This window comes from Zalophus californianus, chromosome 6 (genome assembly GCF_009762305.2).
Source record: "Zalophus californianus isolate mZalCal1 chromosome 6, mZalCal1.pri.v2, whole genome shotgun sequence".
In the NCBI taxonomy this organism is placed as follows: domain Eukaryota; kingdom Metazoa; phylum Chordata; class Mammalia; order Carnivora; family Otariidae; genus Zalophus; species Zalophus californianus.
Window position 1 is genome coordinate 85,093,777 of NC_045600.1, and position 22,067 is coordinate 85,115,843.

Below are 22,067 nucleotides of genomic sequence, written 5' to 3' on the forward strand. Positions count from 1 at the left end.
TCAGCCTAGCGTGTCTCCGGATTCACCCCAGAATCCAGTTTTTGGACTCAAGTTAACAGTTTCACTTGCCCCCATACCAACCTCCACATCTAGATCTGGTAGTTAGTACTATGCTTCCAGCAATTTGCTGACTCTCTGAGTCACTAATGCCATGTGCCTAATGCTCTGGGATCTGGGATGCTGAGGACAGTCAAAGAAAGGCCCACTGGCGGGGGCACCTGGGTTGCTCAGCCAGTTAAGCGTCCAACTCTTGATTTCAGCTCAGATCATGATCTCAGGATTGTGAGATTGAGCCCCTAGTAGGGCTCCACACTCAGCGGCAGTCTGCTTGGGTTTCCTTTTCTTTCCTTCTCCCTCTGCCCCTCCCACTCCTCAAATAAAAATAAATCTTAAAAAAAGAAGAAGAAGAAGAAGAAAAAGGCCCACTCCCCACCTTCTGGAGCTTCTAATAAAATACAGATTGATCTCACTGTTCTCTAAGCTGTCTTCTCCAAAAGGGCTCCATTTCTGACTTCTCCATGTTTGACCATGGTCTTACAGTGGTCCCCAGACACCTGGTCTCACAAGCTTTAAAGCACAATTGGCTCACCTACCTCCTTAGTCTTTATCCATTCATGTGTGGACAAGTCCCTTTACCTCATTAAAATATCTCTGGTGTCCACCTGTCCCTTTCCACATTTACACAATTCTGACCTCCTCACTTCATATCTAGTGACCATAACAGCCTCCATCAGGTCTCCTGCTTCCTATACCACCCCCTCCTAACACATCACCAGATTATCTTTCCTCAAGACAAATTGATCATGACATCGTTTTGCTTTAAAAGTTCTGAGATACCCCACAGCCCACCATACAAAAGGCACACTCCTTAACCTGACATTTATGACCCTCCACACCTGGTCTTCACCTACACTTGCATTCTCACTTCTCACCATTCCCAGTGTGGGCCCTCTCCTCTAGCTAATCTGTCCTCAAGCAAATGGTAGCCTTGCCTGTTCATGTATTTTGATCCTGCTATAACCCCAACTTAGAATGCCCTCTCATTCCATCTGTCCCAACCAAATATCTGACCAAATTCCACCTGTCCTCCAAGGTCTATTGAAGACCCACCTCTTTCATGAAGCCTGCCCCAGTTGACCCACCCTTCTCCCCATCTCCCACTGACCTACAGTACTTAACTGCATCACTTACCAAGAAACTTAATTGCTTCATTTAGTTAATAACATGCTCGTTTGTTCATTTTTATCAACAAACTTCTACTGAGAGCCTACTAATTTCAGGATCAGCATGAGATGTTCAGATATTTTTGTAGTTACTTTTTTATTTGTCTGTCTTCTACCACGAGATGTAAGCCAATGAGGATAGAGGCCTAGCTGTTTTGTCTTAGCTGTATGTAGAGGATAAGAAATATAAACCAAATATAAATATATTTGACGATATCCAACACCCTCTCGTAATAAAAATACAAGTAAATTACCTCTAGGAAAATAAGTAAACTTGTTCAACCTGATAAAGAGTGTCTATGAAAAATCCACAGCCAAAACCATACTTAATAGTGGAAGACTAGATACTTCCCCTAAGATTAAGAACAAAACAAGGATGTCTCCTCTCTCCCCATCTATTCAACATTGTACTGGATTTTCTAGCCAATATACATTGGAAAGTAGAAGTACAATTATCTTTATTAACATATAACATGATCTTGAATATAACAATTCCTGACAAATCCACACACAAATTTGGAACTAGTAGACACATTCATTCACATTCATCAAAAATTAATTATATTACTATACACTTGTAATGAATGAAGTTGCACCCCTACCTCACACCATATATAATATGAACTCAAAATCAATCAAAGACTTGAATGTAAGAGCTAAAACTATAAAATATTTAGAAGAAAACATAGGGGTAAATCTTCATGATCTTGAACTAGGAAATAGTTTTTTAGATATGACAATAGAAGCACAAGCAATAAAAGAAAAAACTATAAATTGGACTTCATCAAAATTAATAACTTCTTGTTTCAAGTACATCATCAATAAAGTGAAAAGACAAACCACAGAATGAGAGAAAATATTTGTAAATCATAAATCTGATAAGGGACTTGTATCAAGAATATATAAAAAGGGGCGCCTGGGTGGCTTAGTTGGCTAAGCGTCTGCCTTTGGCTCAGGTCATGATCCCGGGGCCCTGGGATGGAGGCCTACATCAGGCTCCCTGCTTCTCCCTCTCCCTCTGCCCCTCTCCCCTGCTCATGATCTCTCTTGCACATTCTCTCTTTCTCTCTTTCAAATAAATAAAATCTTAAAAAAGAATACATAAAGAATTTGTACAACCTAATGATAAAAAAAACCCAAATAAAAAATGGGCAATTGATCTGAATATACGTGTCTCCAAAAAAATATGCAGAAGACCAATGAGCAAATGAAAAAAATGCTAAACATCATTAATCACTAGGGAAATGCAAATTAAATACCACTTCATATCCACTGGGATGGCTCTAATAAGAAAGACAGAAAATAACAAGTGTTGGTGAGGATGTGGAGAAATTGAAACCCTTATACATTGCTGGTGAGACTGTAAAATGGTGCAGTCACTTTGGAAAACAGTATGGCAGTTCCTCAAAATGTCAAAAGTAGAGTTACCATATGACCTAGCAATTCCACTCCTAGGTATGTATCCAAGAAATTGAAAACATGCGTTCACACAAAATCTGTACATGAATGTTGATAGCAGCATTATTCATAGTAGCCAAAAGATGGAGACAACCCAATGACCATCAACTGATTACTGGATGAATGAATGTGGTATACCCATATAGATGAAACTTGAAAACATTGTGCTAAGTGAAAGGAGTCAGACATAAAAGGTCACATATTATATGATTCACTTTGTATGAAATATGTAGAATAGGTACCCCCATAGAGACAGATGGTAGATTAGGGTTTGACAGGGCCTGGGAAGAGGTGGGAATGAGATGTGACTGCTAATGGTTATGGGGTTTCTTATAAAAGAAATATAAGCATAATGATCAGCACATTGTAGGTACTAAAAGATTGTTAGGGCACCTGGGTGGCTCAGTCAGTTAAGTGTCTGACTCCATTTTGGCTCAGGTCATGATCTCAGAGTCATGAGATGGAGTCCTACATTGGGCTCCACACTCAACATGGAGTTTGCTTGAGATTCTTTCTCACTTTCCTTCCCCCTCTGCCCCTGCCCCTGCTCCTCTCTCTCTCTAAAATAAATAAATAAATAAAATCTTTAAAAAAAAAGATATTTGTTAGTATGAATAGAGTTCTCTATCTTTCACATAATCATTCTGCACTTATTTCAAATTCAACCAGCACTTCACTGGAGGCCTGTCTACTATGTGCTGGGCACCATCCTAGACACTCTATCTCATTGAATCCTCACCACAATGTTGGAGGGATGAAATGCCATGTCATTCACACTTGGAGATGAGGAAACAAGGCTCAGGCAGATTACATGTCTCGTCTAAGCTTGAACCTATGGTTACTGGCCCAAGTCCTGTGCTCTTTCCATTACCCAACACTTGCTGCCCATTGCTGGTCTTCACTCATGTTCAGAAAGGGCATCTAGCCCACTGTCAGCTGGGAAAGCACTTGGTTTTCCCCTATCAGTGGAAAAAGAAGTTCTCGCCTTTTGGAGACTAGATGACTAGACAGACATCACTAACTGGCTCCAATTCAGGTTGGGCATGTGACCCAGAACACTCAACAGGTATGGCAACATTTGCCTGACAGCAAGCACTGGGACCAAATCTCATCTTCCAGATACATCATGGAGCAAGTTAATCTCTGCCTGTAATGCTGGGATTATTCTTCACCCCAGATACCAGATGTTCAAATAGAAGGTACATTTACTATTGGGCATATTTGTTCTCCTTGATGTGAGGGGAAATGGGAGTGAAATGATCAGGGAAATAGAAAGGAAATTATAGTAATTTAATTATTATAATTGATCTCAGTATCTATCCTAGAGAGATGCTCCCACATGAGTACAGAGGCATACATAAGGATGTGTCCTGCAACATTGCTTATTTAACTGGAAAATGGGAAACAACCTAAATGCCTATCAAAATAAGACTGTATAGGGGCACCTGGGTGGCTCAGTTGGTTGAGCATCCTGCTCTTCGTTTTGGCTCAGGTCTTGATCTCAGGCTCTTGCAATTGAGCCCTGTAGCCGGCTCCACACTCAGCTCAGAGTCTGCTTCTCCTCTCCCTCTGCCCCTCCCCCCTGCTATCTCTCTCTCATAAATAAATAAATCTTTTAAAAATTTGGACTGGTAAATAAATTACTTACACTCATACTATGGAATACTTTGCAAAGTAGAAAATTTTGAGGTAGATTTATAGGTACTAATTGGCATGGGTAGAGCTCCAACACATACTGTTGAGTGGAAAAAAATCAAGTTGTAGAAAAATATGTACAATGTGATGATACCATGACATACCAAAAACAAGCTAGTCTTGTATTGATTATATATATATATATATATATATATATATATATATATATATATATATATATATATATACACAAAAGACTAGTAGCCGTGGTTTCTCTTAGATATGACCACAGTGGTTTTTCAAGATGAGGGTGGGGCTGGGGGTGACAGGGGACTGTAGCTTTATCTGTAATTATTGTTTGATTTTACCTCAACTATGTATTCATGTATTTCTTGTGTAGGTAAAAATTATTAGGGGCGCCTGGGTGGCTCAGTCGGTTAAGCGTCTGCCTTTGACTCAGGTCATGATCCCAGGGTCCTGGGATCAAGTCCCGCATTGGGCTATCTGCTCAGTGGGGAGCCTGCTTCTCCCCCTCATTCTCCCTCTGTGCTCTCTCTCTTTCAAATAAATAAATCTTTAAAAAATGCATCAAAAATTATTTAAAAATTATAAAAATTTAAACACAAAAAATAGTAAACGAAGCTGAAGCTGTTAAATTTGTAGAGCTTCGAGTTCATTCTTATAAATGGTTTCCACTAACCATTTACTCTTCATAGAGGCTTTCTAGAGAGGGAGCTGATGTAGAGAGGAGAGTGGTGGTGGGAAGATAAGCTAAAATGAGGAATAGACCTTCTGAAGTGGGGGAAAAAGAGAAGATATGAAGATGCAGAGAATGTTGGAGCTGAAAGACAACTTCAAGATTGTTTTGTCGACCGCCCCCCACCCCATGTTTCAGGCTGGGATCTGGGAACTAGAGAAGTGACTTGCTAAATGTCAAAGAGTCAGCAAGTAGCCCAGGACAAGATCCCTGACCCACTCATCCCTGCCCCGCCCCACTGGGTTGTGGAAGCAGGCATGCTGGTACATAGTTGTTTGGCTATGTTTACCAGCCAGCCTCCACCTTGTCTCCTGGGTCTCAGGCTACCAACAAATTCTGAGGTTCCTGGGTTTCTACTCTTTCTGCCTCAGTTCTTGATTTACTCCTATCTTCCCCTGAATCCATTCTCCCCTTGACTTCCTACGGTCTCTCTGTCTTCCTTCTCCCTCAGCTCCAGCAGCCCCATAGGCCTCCCCTACCTTGCTCCATGGTGGCTTCCTCTGGTTCCTGGGCTGCTCCCCACAGAACAGCTGGGTGGTGTGGAGCTTCAGGAAACTGGTCCTGGAGTGTTTTTTTCCCCTTCCATCCTCAAGACTCCAGGAGACACCAAAGGCAGGTTGACTGCTGCATTGCCACCTGCTTACTGGGCAGATCACAACTGGTTTTCTCACTTGCCCTCAGGTTTTTCTTGTCAGTGTTGCTCGGCTGAGAGAAAGTGTGGAGGCCAATGAACTCTCAGGGCCTTGTGCCATGTGAGCTTTTGCTAGCTCTTGGGCAATGGGGCCTTCCATGGCAGGTGCTGTGCTGTAGTCGGGGAGCCAGGTGGGAGAGGTGAGCTGATGGGGCCTCTTGGGATGGAGGGGCCTATGCCCCCTTCAAGAAAGAATACCAGGGTCCCAAGACTACAGCTCACAACTGCAAGAGCCTGGGAGAGTTCTCAAGCCTAGAACTCTGCTTGGCTTTTTTTCCTGAAAAGTCACATTCTAGACATCAAATGCAAATAGAACCCATTCTGAATCACCCTTGGTATGATTTTTTTTGGTACTCCTTTTTTGGCAGAGCTATTGTGTTGGGTGAAACCTGCCAGGGGAAGGCAAAACTCAAATAAAAGCAGTGGAGGAAGCAAACTTGGGAAGATTCACGGAGGAGTTTTGGAAGTAGGTAAGAGGGTGGGAGTGCCAGGGAGGGACATTGATTCTATTAAGAACAGCACATATCGTGGGAGTGAGTGTGCAGGGAGAAAAGCACAGATGGGAGAGGACAGGTGGAAGGATGGGAAAGGGCTCTTGACAGGGAGTGGGTGGGACACTCTAAGGCCACCCTCCCCCACTCCACCCCCACACTGCCTTTCCCTCCTGTGGGACCCTTCTCCCTGCATTCTCTTGCTTCCTGGGTCCCTTAACCTCCCTCCGCAGGAACCTCAACTCACCACCATCTGCCCTGCCTCCCATATTTTCGACTCTCCCTGTCCCCAGTCTGCTCTTACAGTGTGTGTATCCATGCACAATTCACTACCTCACACACCCATGGGCCTTTAATCCAGAAAGGAACGCCTAACCTTCTCCCCTTCCTCCTGCATTTCTGGTCTTGATGAGTGAGGATGGTGCCTTCCCAGTCACTTCAGGAGAAGCCTGGGTCCCACCTTGTATTTCTCCATCTTCCTAACCTCCTTTAGCCCATCAGTTGCTGAGCCCTGCCAGTCCAGCTCCTGATTATCTCCTAACATTAGCCTGTCTTCCCTGTGCCCCTTGGCCCTGGCTTCATTGAAACACTCCCTTGCCTGGACAACACCTAACCAATCTCCCACCCATCCTTTTTCCAAACGAGCCATCCACATGATTTTCCTGAAGTGCCAATTCAGTCAGGTTGCTCTTGGCTTAAAATCCAGCAATGGGTTGGGGGCGCATGGGTGGCTCAGTAGGTTGAGCATTAACTCTTGGTTTCCACTTGGGTCATGATTTTGGGGTCGTGGGATCGAGCTCCATGTGGGGCTCCACACTCCACCTGCTTAGGATTCTCTCCCCACTCTCCCTCTAGGGGCACCTGGGTGGCTCGGTTGGTTAAGCGTCTGACTTGATTTCAGCTCAGGTCATGATTTCAGGGTCATGGCATCAAGCCCTGTATGGGGTTCTGCGCTCAGTGAGGAGTCTGCTTGGGATTCTCTCTTTCCCTGTGCCCCTCTGCTCCCCCATCCCATGTTCTCTCTCTCTCAAATAAATAAATCTTAAAAAAAAAAATCCAGCAGTGGGTCAAGTCCAAACTTCCCAACATCGACCCCAAAGCCCTTCAGGATCTTTCCTTCCTGCCTGGAGTCCACTCAGGCCAAACCCCCACTGTTCCCAGATGCGGACCTCCTCTCCTGCACCTGTCAGTCTCTTTCTTTCTGAAATGTCTTCTCTCAGTTGTCTACTTTCTCAGATCCAGGCTCAAGCACTGCCCCTCCAGGAAGTCTTCCTAACACCCTGTCTCTACCACATCAGGCATTTAAGGGCACCCCCTTTTCATTCCATATTACCTGACTCATACACAACGTTATAAATACTTAACCTATTTTCCCCCCCAGCCTCCCTGGAAGCCATGGCCTATGTCTTATTAATGTATCTCCAGTGCTTACTAATGATGGGGCTAGTAGTAAAACTACTAGGAGGACTAGTGACATCTTTTCAGTCCCAGACACTGTCTTACATTCTTTATGTGCCTTATCCCACTTAATCTTCATGCCGTTCCCCATGAGTTATGTACTATTATTGTTCCTCTATTACAGGTGGGGAAATTGAGGCTTGAAGACATTAAATAGTTTTCCCAAGATCACTAAGACCTAGTGGAGCCAGCTTTCGAAGGCAGGCAGTCAGACTCCAGAGTCCTGTGTACGTGCTTAATGCACTATCTGAAGGATGGGCAGTTTTCCAGTTCATATTTGCTGGCCAGGGCAGTGAGTGAATTAAAAGATGACCCATGCATGAACAAATGGATAAATGCCTGAACCCATTGCCACATTAGTGGAAATGGGTTAATCTGGGGGAGGTGGAGGAGGCATAGGTAGGAGAGCTTAATTGTGAGGAGAGACAGGAAGGTGAGTGCAGCAAGGGTGGGTGGGTCTGGAGAGATGGGGTAGCCAAAGAGGAAGGTGCCCAATGGCCATCAGACAATAACAGCCTATTTCATTGGCGCTGGGCTAATGAGCTGATTTACAGGTTCAGCTTTTCATTTGATTCCTACAAACCGTTAGTCAGAGGTGTGTGTGCTGGGGGAGGGAGGCAGCGCTGATCATAGCAGCTTGTCCCTTGGTCAAGGGTAAGGGAGGCCGAGGATAGCCAGGGAAGCTGAGCAGAGTTGATGAGCACCTTCCTGTCTGGGAGGAAGTAGGGCTGTGACCTGCAAGGGAGGGGCACAGAGCAGATCCTGGAACACTCAAGAAGGGAGGTGTGAGCTCACCTACCATCCCCCTAGGCTGGCTCTACCAAGATAGGGGTGGGGTACCTCCAGACCTTTCTAAGACTCAGAGAGACTAGGTTGCTAATTCTGGCCCTACCATGAATTCCCAGTATGCCCTTAGCCACGTTCCAGTTTCCTTATCTGTAGAGTCAGGGCCCATGGCTCCACGGGTGCACAGGTCTGAGGGGAAGGAAGGGGTTCCCCCACAGACAATATCAAAGGGAAGCCCAAACTGACAGATCCAGGTGTGTTCCTCTGCCTCCTCCCTTTTGCTATGACCAGAAATGGAGACAGTTACCCAGGAGAGGTGATTAAACTGATCGGAGGACCTCTGTGCGTGAATGGACTTCCTGAATGACAAAGCTCTTTAGAACACACTCTCTCATTTGATCCTCACAGCAACCCTCTGAGGACTGGCTCTGCTACTGTTGTTGGTATTGTCTTGGGGACCAGGACTCAGCCCTGGAGCTCTTTGCTTTATATAACACAAGGACGCCGAACAGCATGGACCCAAAAGTACCAGCTGAAAGGACATGAGCACCATGGTCTCCATGAACACCATGGGGGATTGCTGGGGAAGACTTGGGGGCTGAGGCTCGGGCTGCTTTGTGCCCCCTGCTCCACACCACAGACATTTCTTTCGGAGTTTATTTGTGGACACCACTGCCTGGGAGGCCAGCACACTAGGTTTTGTGAGAGAAGGGGAGGGTGAGGGCAGTGAAGCAGGGTCAGCCAGGACGTAATCTAAAGGTGCTCTGCAGCAGGGGGCATGAACCCCAGAGTCCTGGGCCCTGGAAGGGACATTGAGATTGTCTAGCTTGTCCAACTGAAGTAGGGAAATAAAGCCAGACAGGCTTGCCTACATGGAAACAAGAAAACACTACAGAGTACAGTTTTTTAAGCCAATTTTTGGACGGGGAGACTGGAAATTATTTGAAAGGTTGACTGGGAAGGTAGAAGTGGCTAATCCTCCCCCATCGAAGGCCCCTGAAGACCCAGCAGGAAGCCTGTCCACTGTTCCCCCTCCAGGGACACAAGTGACAGAGCCAGAGAGCTTTGTACCCCCAGACCAACCTGACAGAAGGGGCAATGACTAAACAAAAGAGGACGAGGCACTTGGCAGGTGGAGCAAGGTTGCAGATTTCCACAGGAGCCAGCCCAGGTTCTAGGTCTCCCTCAGTGGGCGGGAGCCAGCTGGAACATAGCAGGAAAAAGCAGTGACAAAGCAGTGACAGAGCCCCGCAGAAATGCCCACGGCACTCAGTGGATGGGCGCGGTGGGCACACAGGTTGGAGCTTGCGAAAGCAAAAAAACAAAAAACAAAAAACAAAAAACAGAGAGGAGGCGGGGAGAGGGTGGGGAGAGGTGCCAATCTGCAGAGCCCCTGAGCAGGTGAGGAGTGGCAAGGATGTAGGGCCGGCCCATGCCTAAAAACCTGCAGGAGGATGTTCTCATTTTCTGCGTTTCTAGAGTTTCCCAATTTTCCATGATGGAAATATGCCAATTTATAATAAACTGTATTTTTAATTTTTTTACTGAGAGATGATTGGTATATAATATTGCATAAGTTTAAGGTATACAATGTGTTGATCTGATACATTTATATATAGTAATATGATTATTACAGTTGTGTTACTAACAAGTCCATCACATCACATAGTTATCTCTTTTTTGTGGTAAGAACATTTAAGATCTAGTCTCTTGATAACTTTGAAGTATGTAATACACTATTGTTAACTATAATCACAATGCCATTAGGTCTCCAGGACTTATTCATCTACCAACTGGAAGTTCTTTGACTAACATCTCTCCAGTTCCCTCACCCCCAGCCCCTGATAACCACCAATCTACTCTCTGTTTCTAGGAGTTCAGCTTTTTTAGACTCCACGTATAAGTGATATAGTATTTGTCATTCCCTGTCTGACTTATCTCTTAGCATAACACTCTCAAAGTCCATCCATGTTGCAGCAAATGGAAGGCTTTCCTTTCTTTTTCGTGACTGAATAATATTCGTGTGCGTGTGCGTGTGTGTGTGTGTGTGTGTGTGTGTTACATGTTTGCCCATCCATCCATTGAGAGACACTTGGGTTGTTTCTATATCTTGGCTATTGTCAATAATGCTGAAATAAACATGGGGGTGAAGATATCTCCTCAAGATAGTGATTTTATTTCCTTCAGATAAATAACCAAACACGGGATTGCTGGATCGGAGGGTAGCTCTATATTCAACCTTTGAGGAACCTCTGTACTGTTTTCCACCGTGGCTGACCAGCTTGCATTGCCACCAAGGGTGCACAAGGGTTCCTTGTTCTCCACATCCTCACCAACACTTGTTATCTCTTACTTTTGATGATAGCCATGTAATGATAACTTTAAAAAGCACAGTGAATGGCGGGGAGGGGGTTGAAGAGAAAGATACATGGCAAACTGTTAGCAGATTTCTTCTGGGATGGGGAACTATTGGTGATTTTTTTCTTTTGCTCCTTTTCACTTTTCTGTTCTTTCCAACTTATCTAGACTGAGTACAAATGGTTTTGAGTGAGCCCTGCCCAGCCATTCCCATGCTCTCAGGCAGCAGCAAAGTCCTGCTAGGTAGCTCTGGCCGGTCCCCCTGGCTGCACAGTCACTGTCCATCCCAGGCCACTGACCTCCCTCCCACCTCTGCCTGCAGGCTCGCTAAGACCATTTAAATGGAGACACCTGGGATCCTTGATTCCAGAGAAGCTGATTTAGAGGGGATCCTACTGGGCTTCTTTTGTGGTTGGGGACCTTAAAGCAGGAGAGAGAAGATAGGAAGATCAGGGAGGGCCCAGCCAACACAGCTGGCAGCCAGGCCAGAGGACCAGCCAGTAGCAATAAGGAGCTTGTTAGCGGAGAAGAGAGAACACAGGTGATAAATAAAGACGTCTTTATTGTCTCTTCCCAAGATGCACAGCGGTTCTAACAGACCTTCATTCACCCCCGGGCAGGTGGGAAGAGGGCAGAGAAGGAACAAAGATCACATTACACCTTCAGGAGTAGGAAAGTCCAAGGTGGGGCTGCAAGGGGGCTGGAAGGGCATCAGGAGTAGGGGGAGGGAGGGGCTCGGGGATTGGGAGGGCAAGGGGGTGGGGGCGGGGGGGGTGGTGGAGCGGGGGCTCAAGAAGCCCTGGAGGCAGCAACAAAGATGTCTTTGTAGCCCTTGATCTCCTTGATCTCATTGCTGCTGATGAGGACTTGCAGCTGGCGGGGGCCAGTTTTGATGGGGTAGAGGTCCACTTGAATTTGGATGGTACGTCCAGGTGCCAGAGTCCCAATGCTGAAAGCCAAAAAGAACCTGTTAGAGCCTTAAGCAACTGCCAGGGTGGGTGATCTGGTTTCCCCTCTTGGTGGATCAGCACCTCCCACCCCCCAATACCACCAACCTCAACCTTCCCCAAGGAGGGTGCACTAGTGGGGGCAAGTAGGCACCATCCAGGAGACGAAAGACCATCCTATGACCCCACAAGGTGCCCCTTGCCAGAGACCAGCATGAGACAGATGGTACTTACTTCTTGGATATCTGCCCATCGATGAGGCCACTTCCCTCCAGCACCATTGTGCAGTTACTCAGAGCCACCATTAGGGGATTGGTGAGGGTGATGTGGACCCTCAGGGCTTTGCCCACCTCAGCCCTTTTAGACACCTGTGTGGAGAGAAGGTGGGGATATTGTGGGCAACTGGCCTTATTTCTGTACTCCAGTTCAGTCACCATCCCTCTGTTGACCTCCAGGGACTGCTGCCTGAGTGCTCAACCCCTGCAGGGAGAGAAGAATATGAGCTGAGAGTACTCAAGGTTAACTAACATGTATCCTGACCTGCCTTAGAAGGTCACAATGCTTCAGGAAGCCGCTACCATCTGGGAATTGGCACCACGTTGAAATTGATTTCCTTCCCCACCATCTAGTTCAGGATGGCAATTTGATTTCAACTTAAGTGCCAGCTCCAATCTGTTAATCATGGCTAATAGGATTGGTGTGTTGGAAAGATTCCCAAGGACAAATCCAGTGTCAGAGAGAGTTGTGATCAATTAGTGTCTGATACAGGCATGGGGTAAGGAAGTGGTGTCATATGTGCCATCTATATGCTATCAGTGATATCATTCCAAGGCCAAGGTCACACAATATGGCAGAGCCAGGACCTAACCCAGATGTTCCCAGGCCCTAGGCAGGATCTTTCCCCCACGTTGCTCTGACAGTAGAAACAGCGTGAGTTTTTCCAGGTGTGTTCTGTGCCTCCCATGTGAGGTCTGTGTCATAGGGCAGCATGGCCTTGGCTTGCGAGTGGGAGGCAGGGATTCTATCCTACTCACTTCTAGAGCTCATGCCTAGCTCAGGGCCTGCCAAGTGGTGGATATTTGATAAACGAATGTTGAACTAAAATGAGTTCTGACCACCCAGATCATACTTGGGACATGTTCTGGCTCAAAAAGAGAATAAAAAAAAAAAAAAAAGAATCAAAGAAAAGCAAGAACACACCCTGACTTCTCTAAAATTCAAATGAAAGAAACAAACCCCTTATACTCTAATGAGGGCGTCAAAGTAGAACAGGTAAAAAGGTCTTTGGAATCCCTCATATTCACACAAATCATCCCCAGGTCCCTTACCAATGTGGACCAATTAATAGCCTCCTCAGCATCTGATGTGCTTGCAACAGATCCTGTTGGTCGCCAGGACTCTGGGTAACAGGCAGGGCCCTCACCTCAGCGCCAGGCTGTGTCTGCGCTGGTGATTCTGCCCACTGTCTGCCACACCAGGGCCTGACCACCTGACAGCAGGGCCCGGTGAAAACTGTCAGGGGGCCAGGTGGTTGATGATGTGGAGCCACTCAATTCTTGTTCTGGGTGGGGGTGAGTATGCTGCTACCAGATCCAGCAAGTGCAAAGCCAGGTTGGGACTAAGCAGAGGACAAGTCCTTCAGAATGGGGGGTGGGGGTGGGGAAAGGAGGCTTCAGGGGAAGAAAAACCCAGTAACAGGAGATGGGGAACATTTCTGCCCTCCATTTACCCTTCTTCCACCTGGGTTCCTTCCTCATGTAATGACCCTGCCAGCCACAACATCTTGGAACTCAACGTCCGAGGTTTACCTCTCATTTGTCTTTCCTCTTCCCTGTCACGCAGACATTATTATCTGCAGTCACCTTTGGAATTTGACTTGTGTTTTTTCTCAAATCTGACTCCTCTCCTCCATCTCCCAGCCACACCTCTCGTGTCTCTCTGCCTCTGCAAAGCATTTTCCTTACTTAAAATGCCTTCATTTCCATCTCATGTCTCCGGACAGTGTCTTCCTATGCATCCCCCACAAAATGTCACCTCCTCTCAGAAGCCTTCTGCTCTGCCCTGCACTTTGCACAGAGCATGAGATAACATCATACTGGGCTTTAATCATCTATTGGGTGTCTGAGGCAGGGACTCTGTTCTGATCACTGCTGTAGCCCAAGCCCCTGGGTTGGGGGAGTCAGAGGGCTCCTGGGCCCCATCTCTGTCCAGACACCTTACCTCAATAGATAAGTGGGGAGGCTCCAGAGAGATATCCTTTAGGACCAGCATGGACCTCCCCGTATCCTCCACCTTGGCAATGCCAGACACCCGGATCAGCTTCTCATCTGTCAGCTTGTTTCTATAATTGTCGTAGGGTAGCAAGAGTGGCCACTGTATCTCTAAGCACAGACAAAAGACACCTTGAGTCTGGAAAGAAAGACAGAGAGGGAGAGAGAATATGTGTATGCGTGGGAGAGAATATGTGTGTGAGTCTATATGTGTGTGCAAGTATGTTTGTGTGTGTGTGTGTGTGTGTGTGTGTGTGAGAGAGAGAGAGAGAGAGAGAGAGATACAGCGTACTTACCCTATACACACCGCCCCCAGAGGTCACTGCTATGTTTCCCCTGGTGGGATGGTGTCAGAGTACAGCACATGACGTGCAACCTCTTGCCACCAGCAGCTTCACTGCCTGGCATGTATGTGGGTTGGGGTGCCGGGCTTGCCGTGTAATCTGGCTGAACCATCCCCAGCCTTGTTCATGACCCCAAAGTTCCCATCCTTCTTGGTGCCTTTCCAGGCCTACCTCATACTCACCCTTCCCAAAGTCCAGGTTCAAGTGCACTATTTGCCTCCAGAGGGGCTCCTGGGTGTCACCCTGGTGCAACAGGGCCTGCGCGCTGAAGTGCACCACCAGTCTGATGGGACCCTGGGGGTGGACTCTGTCTGGCATCCTCCGGGCATGCAGCTTCAGCATCAGGTCCTGGCCCCACTCGGGGGTCCTGGCCAGGTGAAGCTGCAGCTGCACGGGCTGGGCCTCAGAGCCCCTGGAGCCCAGCAGATCTAGGAAGGGAGAAGAGGCCCTTCTTGGGCCCAGCATTTTCCGGGAAGCCTTCATGAACACAGATCGCTCCTCGGGGGATCCTGGCCGAAAGAAGAGTCAGGAAAGACCTCAGTGAGGAGAGACTGAGAGGACCAGGGACCTCCTTTGGGAAACCAACCACCCCAAAAACTCCCAGCTCCCCCTCCCAAAGCCCCAACCACATGAATGAATAGCTGCATCAGGAGGCGGGACAGCATCATGGCTGAGAACATGGGGATTGCTGTTGCTGGGTGCTGCGTTCAAATCCTTGCTCAGGCACATTCCCTTAATCTCTGGGTGCTCGGTTCTTTCATCTATAACCCAGGTATATCTCCCTGCCTCCTAGAGTTGCCAAAATCGTGAGTTACGTGAGCTGCTGATACAAGCACCCAGCATTGTTCTTTGCCGTCAGTATTGTCACCATCAATGCTGTCGTCATCATCAAAGCCAGAGACTTCTTCCCCCACCAGCATCCTCACTTCTAAAATACATGTTCACGTCTTCTAAACAGATCCTCAGCTCTTGCTCCTGGGGGCTACTCAACATTCAGGCTGAACCCCAGCTCACCCCAAACTGTGGACTTCTCTAGAGCAGCTACTGTGCACCAGAGGCACTGCTCCAAGTGCTTTCTGTGTATCCACTCACCTGCCCTCACAACAGCTCTCTGGGGTGCCGTTAACCCATTTTACAGATGAGGAAGTTGAGGCACAGGGATGGTAAGAACACAGCCAGGCTTACACGGCTAGAACCTAGCAGGGCCTTGGTTGGCACTCAGGCAGCCTGACTCCCCCTGGCCTTCTCCGCAGGGACATCTACTCTCTTCCACAGGCCAGGCATCCTTTCCCTCCGTAAGCATCCACCTCCCCCCTTACTCCCACCCCCACTGCCATGACATAACGAAATCGTGATATGACCCTAGGATGGAGTTGCCAGGAAAAATAAAGGACATTCAGTTTGAATTTCAGATACACAATGAATAATTTTTAGTTTAGATATACTGCATACTATATTTGGGACACGCTTATACTAATAAAATATTTGCTTGTCTGAATTTATCTGGAATTCAGATTTAATGGGCACCCTCTTTTTTTATTTGCTCAATCCAGCAACTCTAAGGCCCCATGGCCAGGGTCCAGGAAAGCCCCCAGGAGTTTTCCATGAGGAGGAGGTGATCAGGCGGTGATGGTTTTAACAAGAACGAACCATCCTCATTGGGAGGCACACAAAGGAGGTTATACCCGCCCCCCCCACCCTGAATCCCCAGGGCCCCAAGCACCTTCTGGATACTTGTAGGAGCTGGTAATGTTCTGGCGCTGATCTGACCCCACCATCTTGGTGCTGATTTCCTTCCCAATGGAACTGGTATTATGGACGAGGATTTCCTGGGCCTGACCATCCCTGAAGAGCCAAATGACTTCATCAGCATTCACCTCGGCATACGCAAATGGGGTGTCATAGGGCAGGTGGACCTCCCCTTCCCTGATGGCCTTCACGGAGGCAGGGCCACAGCAGAACAGCCCTGTGGAGGGAAGAAAAGTTGAGGATGGCGGCCAGCTGCCAGCCTGTGGACTGAGGTGGCTGGTGGCAGGGGGAGGGGACAGGGGCAGGTAGGGAGATGGGAGGGAGAAGACCCACATCCACCGAGTGCTCTCAGGTTCCCACAAATTCACCTGATCCTCACAGCCACCCTGTGAAGGGGTAGTTATCATCATCTTCCCCACTTTACAGGTGAGGAAGTAACTGAGAAGTCCGTGACTCATCCTGGTTACCCAGCTGAAGGCAACGAAGTGAGAAAAACACTGCTCCTTTCGGGCCTCCTGCTCATGTGGTCAGTCCCCCTGACCAGCCTCCCCACAGAGCCCAGACCCTTCCTTCCACAAGGGCCTCACTCACCACTGCTGGTTTGCTGGGGAGTGGGGTCCAGAACCTGCCAACCATTGTATCCCGGCGGGAGATCTTTCCGGATCATCCAGCACTCGTTCCAGACGTGGAAATTCCTACAGAAAAGAGTAAGAAGATGAAGATTTACGTTTTCAGAAGATTTGCCAGGTACTGGACACTATACTGAGTGCTGTAATTTATATCAGTTTTTTAAAATTAAAGTGTAATTGACATTTGCTTTATCATTGGCTTTCTTTCAGTATGGATGTGAAGATTATAAATACATTTTTTCCTTTTGTTTTTTACTTCAGCGTGTATTTTCTAAGAAAAGAGATCTTCCCCTACATAATCGTGTACAGTTATCAACCTCAGATGTTTACTATTGATATAATACTTTTATCTAATTTACTGTCTATATTTCACTTTTGTCAATTGACCTAGTAACGTCCTTCACGGCATTCTTTTCTGCCCAGTCCAGGATCACACATTGCATCTAGTTGTGCAGCGTCCTTTGTCTGCTTGGATCTGGAGTGGTTCCTCAGCCTTTGTTGTTTTACATTGACATTTTGAATACAGTATTTATTTATTTGCCAGAGTGATCCTAATTTTGAGCTTGTCTGATGTTTCCTCATGAGTAGATTCAGATTATGCATTCATACACAGAATTTTACATAAGTGATAGCACCTTCCCAGATAGACCACTGCTGATTGAATGGAGGATGCTTTGCCCTCTAGGAGCTCAGAGAGGGAGGGGTTCCTAGGACAGCCGCTAGTTCTCACACAACTCAAAGATCTTACTTGGAAACTGGCTGGAAAGGAAAAACAGGAAATCAGATCTGAAGTAGAGCAGAGGAAAAAGGAGCCAGGGGAAGAGATTAGAGATACAGAAATGAAGGGACACACAGACACACAGACACACAGACACACACACACACACACAGACACGCACACACACAGACACACACACACACGCACACACACAGACACACACAGACACACGCGCGCGCGCACACACACACACACACACACACGCATGCATGCAGCGAGGAAGTGAGGTAGGTGGAGGAAGAAGCAGGAGAGACTGAGGAAGTAGGCAGAGGCAGCAAGTCCAGGCCCAACAGGGCAAGCAGAGAATGGCACAAACAGAATGACTCAAAGAAGGAAGAGTAAGAGGCATACAGATTTTGAGGTCAGGATTTACAGGCCACACAATCTTTTCATTCGGTTGTGGGCTTCGGAATGTTATCCCATAGTCGTCTATCTCTGAAATGAGTGTGATATGATGATCTAATTATCCAGAACAGTCTCCTAGGTTGGGGAATTACTCTCTGGGCACCAGCCACAAAGGGCAGGGTGATATTGCCTCAAGACCAGAGAGAAGCGTGTCAGAGTTTCCCTGCCCGTCCTGAGATGGAGCAGAGGTCTGTTTAAGATGGCGTCCCCTTACCATATTTTGTCTCGCTTCCGAGTTGACAGAATCTCTGCATTTTGGTCATAGTAGGTGTCGATGGTTAAGTTCCCATCCATGTTGTGTGCAGAATGAAAACTGGAAACCACACGAGTTGGAACACCTAAACATCTCATCACTAAAGAGAAGGAAAGCGTGGAGAATCACTGAGTTCATTTCAAGCGGAATCATTGGTTTCCCATGCATCCTTTCTAAGTTTTAAGCTGGAAGAGAGAAAGAAGGCCAAGATTCTTGCAGATCCATACCTGTAACTCCCTTATTCTCAGAGCACTGCACCCAGGCCCAGAACCCTGTTGCCTACCTGCCCCATCGATGGTCTCCATCCCACTAGGAGAAAGAAATCATTTGAAGGTTACTTCAAACAACAATAAGCAACTCAATTTATCATTTAGGGCGTTTTTCATTCAGCAGCTTTCCACATTAAAAACAGAGAACCTAAAACATTTGCTAATTCGAAAGAAAATAAGAAAAGTTAGGCCTTATACTGTGGCCAGTTTCAGGAGAGAAGCTGTGTGACTTTCAGTAAGTGGCTTAACTTCTCTGCGTCTTAGTCTCCTTGTGTGTAACAAAATAAGGAATTGGATGATTTTCAGTACTGAAATTCTGAATCTGTAATTCTACTGAAATACAAGGATTTGGAGGAGGTAAGAAAGACATCAGAGAAAGGATAGAAAGGCAATACAGACTTACAGAGGTAAGTGGAAAACCTCGGGGACAAAGGGAACCTGCAGGTAGAGGCAACAAGCATCTTTGATAAGGCAACAGCATCCTCTTGTGGCATCTCAGGATAGTACTACAAAGGTTTTTTTAAAGCTGAGGTAATATTTCACTTAATATTTCACTTAAGTAGTTAAGATCTGCTTATACAAAGCAGATATTACACCACCTACACCACCATCACACACACACACACACACACACGCACACACCTGCCCAGGGCCAGATGTGACTTTTGGAACAAAAGTCCCCACCTCACCCAGCGAGGTGAGGAGTTTAGATGAGGAGTTTATTTTTTTGTTAGTTTGTTTGTTTTATTATGTTATGTTAGTCACCATACAATACATCATTAGTTTTTGATGTGGTGATCCATGATCCATTGGTTTTCGTGTAATACCCAGTGCTCCATGCAGTACGTGCCGTCCTTAATACCCATCACCAGGCTAACCCATCGCCCCACCCCCCTCCCCTCTAAAACCCTGTTTGTTTCTCAGAGTCCATAGTCTCTCATGGTTCATCTCTCCCTCTGATTTACCCCCCTTCATTTTTCCCTTCCTTCTCCTAATGTCCTCCATGATATTCCTTATGTTCCACAAATAAGGGAAACCATATGATAATTGACTTTCTCTGCTTGACTTACTTCACTGAGCATAATCTCCTCCAGTCCCATCCATGTTGATGTAAAAGTTGGGTATTTATCCTTTCTGATGGCTGAGTAATGTTCCATTGTATACATGGACCACATCTTCTTTATCCATTCATCTGTTGAAGGGCATCTTGGCTCTTTCCACATTTTGGCTATTGTGGACATTGCTGCTATGAACATTGGGGTGCATATGGCCCTTCTTTTCACTATATCTGTGTCTTTGGGGTAAATACCCAGGAGTGCAATTGCTGGGTCATAGGGTAGCTCTATTTTTAAATTTTTGAGGAACCTCCACACTGTTTTCCAAAGTGGCTGTACGAACTTGCATTCCCACCAACAGTGTAAGAGGGTTCCCGTTTCTCCACAACCTCTCCAACATTTGTTGTTTCTTGCCCTGTCCATTTTTGCCATTCTAACTGGTATAAGGTGGTATCTCAATGTGGTTTTGATTTGAATTTCCCTGATGGCTAATGATGAACATTTTTTCATGTGTCTGTTAGCCATTTGTATGTCTTCTTCAGAGAAGTGTCTTTTCATGTCTTCTGCCCATTTTTTGACTTATTTGTTTTTTGGGTGTTGAGTTTGAGAAGTTCTTTATAGATCTTGGATACCAGCCCTTTATCTGCAGTGTCATTTGCAAATATCTTCTCCCATTCTGTGGGTTACCTCTTAGTTTTGTTGACTGTTTCCTTTGCTGTGCAGAAGTTTTTTATCTTGATGAAGTCCCAAAAGTTCATTTTTGCTTTTGTTTCACTAGCTTTTGGAGATGTATCTTGAAAGAAGTTGCTGTGGCCTATGTCAAAGAGGTTACTGCCTATGTTCTCCTCTAGGATTTTGATGGATTCCTGTCTCACATTGAGGTCTTTCATCCATTTTGAGTTTATCTTTGTGTATGGTGTTAGAGAATGGTCCAGTTTCATTCTTCTGCATGTGGCTGTCCAATTTTCCCAGCACCATTGAAGAGACTGTCTTTTTTCCATTGCATATTTTTTCCTGCTTTGTCAAAGATTATTTGACCATAGAGCTGAGGGTCCATATCTGGGCTCTCTATTCTGTTTCATTGGTCTATATGTCTGTTTTTGTGCCAGTACTCTGCTGTCTTGGTGATCACAGCTTTGTAATATAGCTTGAAATCGGGCAACGTGATGCCCCCAGCCCTGTTTTTCTTTTTCAACATTTCCTTGGCGATTCGGGGTCTTTTCTGATTTCATACAAATTTTAGGATTGTTTGTTCCAGCACTTTGAAAAATGTCATTGGAATTTTGATCAGGATGGCATTGAAGGTATAGGTTGCTCCGGGTAGCATAGACATTTTAACAATGTTTATTCTTCCGATCCATGAGCATGGAATGTTTTTCCATCTTTTTGTGGCTTCTTCAATTTCTTTCATGAATGTTCTGTAGTTCCTAGAGTATAGATCCTTTACCTCTTTGGTTAGGTTTATTCCGAGGTATCTTACAGTTTTTGGTCTATTGTAAATGGAATCAATTCTCTAATTTCTTTTTCTACAGTTGCATTGTTAGTGTATAAGAAAGCAACTGATTTCTGTGCAATGATTTTGTATCCTGCCACATTACTGAATTGCTGTATGAGTTCTAGTAATTTGGGGGTGGAGTCTTTTGGGTTTTCCACATAAAGTATCAGGTCATCTGTGAAAAGAGAGAGTTTGACTTCTTTTTTTTTTTTTTTTCTCTTTTTAGTTGTTCTTTTTTTTTTTTTTAATTTTTTATTGTTATGTTAATCACCATATATTACATCATTAGTTTTTGGTGCAGTGTTCCATGATTCATTGTTTGTTCATAACACCCAGTGCTCCATGCAGAACGTGCCCTCCTCAATACCCATCACCAGGCTAACCCATCCCCCTACCCCCCTCCCCTCTAGAACCCTCAGTTTGTTTTTCAGAGTCCATCATCTCTCATGGTTCGTCTCCCCCTCTGACATACTCCCCTTTTCTTCCTCTCCTGTTATCTTCTTCTTTTTCTTTTTTCTTAAAATATGTTGCGTTATTTGTTTCAGAAGTACAGATCTGTGATTCAACAGTCTTGCACAATTCACAGCGCTCACCATAGCACATACCCTCCCCAATATCTATCACCCAGCCACCCCGTCCCTCCCACCCCCAACCACTCCAGTAACACTCAGTTTCTTTCCTGAGATTAAGAATTCCTCATATCAGTGAGGTCATGTGATACATGTCTTTCTCTGATTGACTTATTTCACTCAGCATAACACCCTCCAGTTCCATCCACGTCGTTGCAAATGGCAAGATCTCATTCCTTTTGATGGCTGCATAATATTCCATTGTGTATATATACCACATCTTCTTTATCCATTCATCTGTCGATGGGCATCTTGGCTCTTTCCACAGTTTGGCTATGGTGGACATTGCTGCTATAAACATTGGGGTACACGTACCCCTTCGGGTCCCTACATTTGTATCTTTGTGGTAAATACCCAGTAGTGCAATTGCTGGATCGAACGGTAGCT

At 46.0% G+C, this 22,067-nt stretch overlaps 2 protein-coding genes across 2 annotated transcripts in view; both read right to left on the minus strand.

Moving 5' to 3' along the window:
* Nucleotides 1-7,792, minus strand: part of TGM5 (transglutaminase 5) — a 33,867-nt gene extending 26,075 nt beyond the window's left edge. Inside the window, exons 1-2 of the mRNA XM_027570314.1 lie at nucleotides 7,759-7,792; nucleotides 5,553-5,603 (exon numbers count right to left, since the gene is read on the minus strand). Coding sequence (XP_027426115.1) covers nucleotides 5,553-5,603; nucleotides 7,759-7,792 — 85 coding nt within the window. The remainder of the gene's footprint in view (nucleotides 1-5,552; nucleotides 5,604-7,758) is intronic.
* Nucleotides 7,793-11,646: 3,854 nt separating this feature from the next.
* Nucleotides 11,647-22,067, minus strand: part of TGM7 (transglutaminase 7) — a 34,791-nt gene continuing 24,370 nt past the window's right edge. Inside the window, exons 7-13 of the mRNA XM_027570313.1 lie at nucleotides 18,194-18,332; nucleotides 16,759-16,862; nucleotides 16,142-16,384; nucleotides 14,601-14,927; nucleotides 14,025-14,185; nucleotides 12,039-12,172; nucleotides 11,647-11,806 (exon numbers count right to left, since the gene is read on the minus strand). Coding sequence (XP_027426114.1) covers nucleotides 11,647-11,806; nucleotides 12,039-12,172; nucleotides 14,025-14,185; nucleotides 14,601-14,927; nucleotides 16,142-16,384; nucleotides 16,759-16,862; nucleotides 18,194-18,332 — 1,268 coding nt within the window. The remainder of the gene's footprint in view (nucleotides 11,807-12,038; nucleotides 12,173-14,024; nucleotides 14,186-14,600; nucleotides 14,928-16,141; nucleotides 16,385-16,758; nucleotides 16,863-18,193; nucleotides 18,333-22,067) is intronic.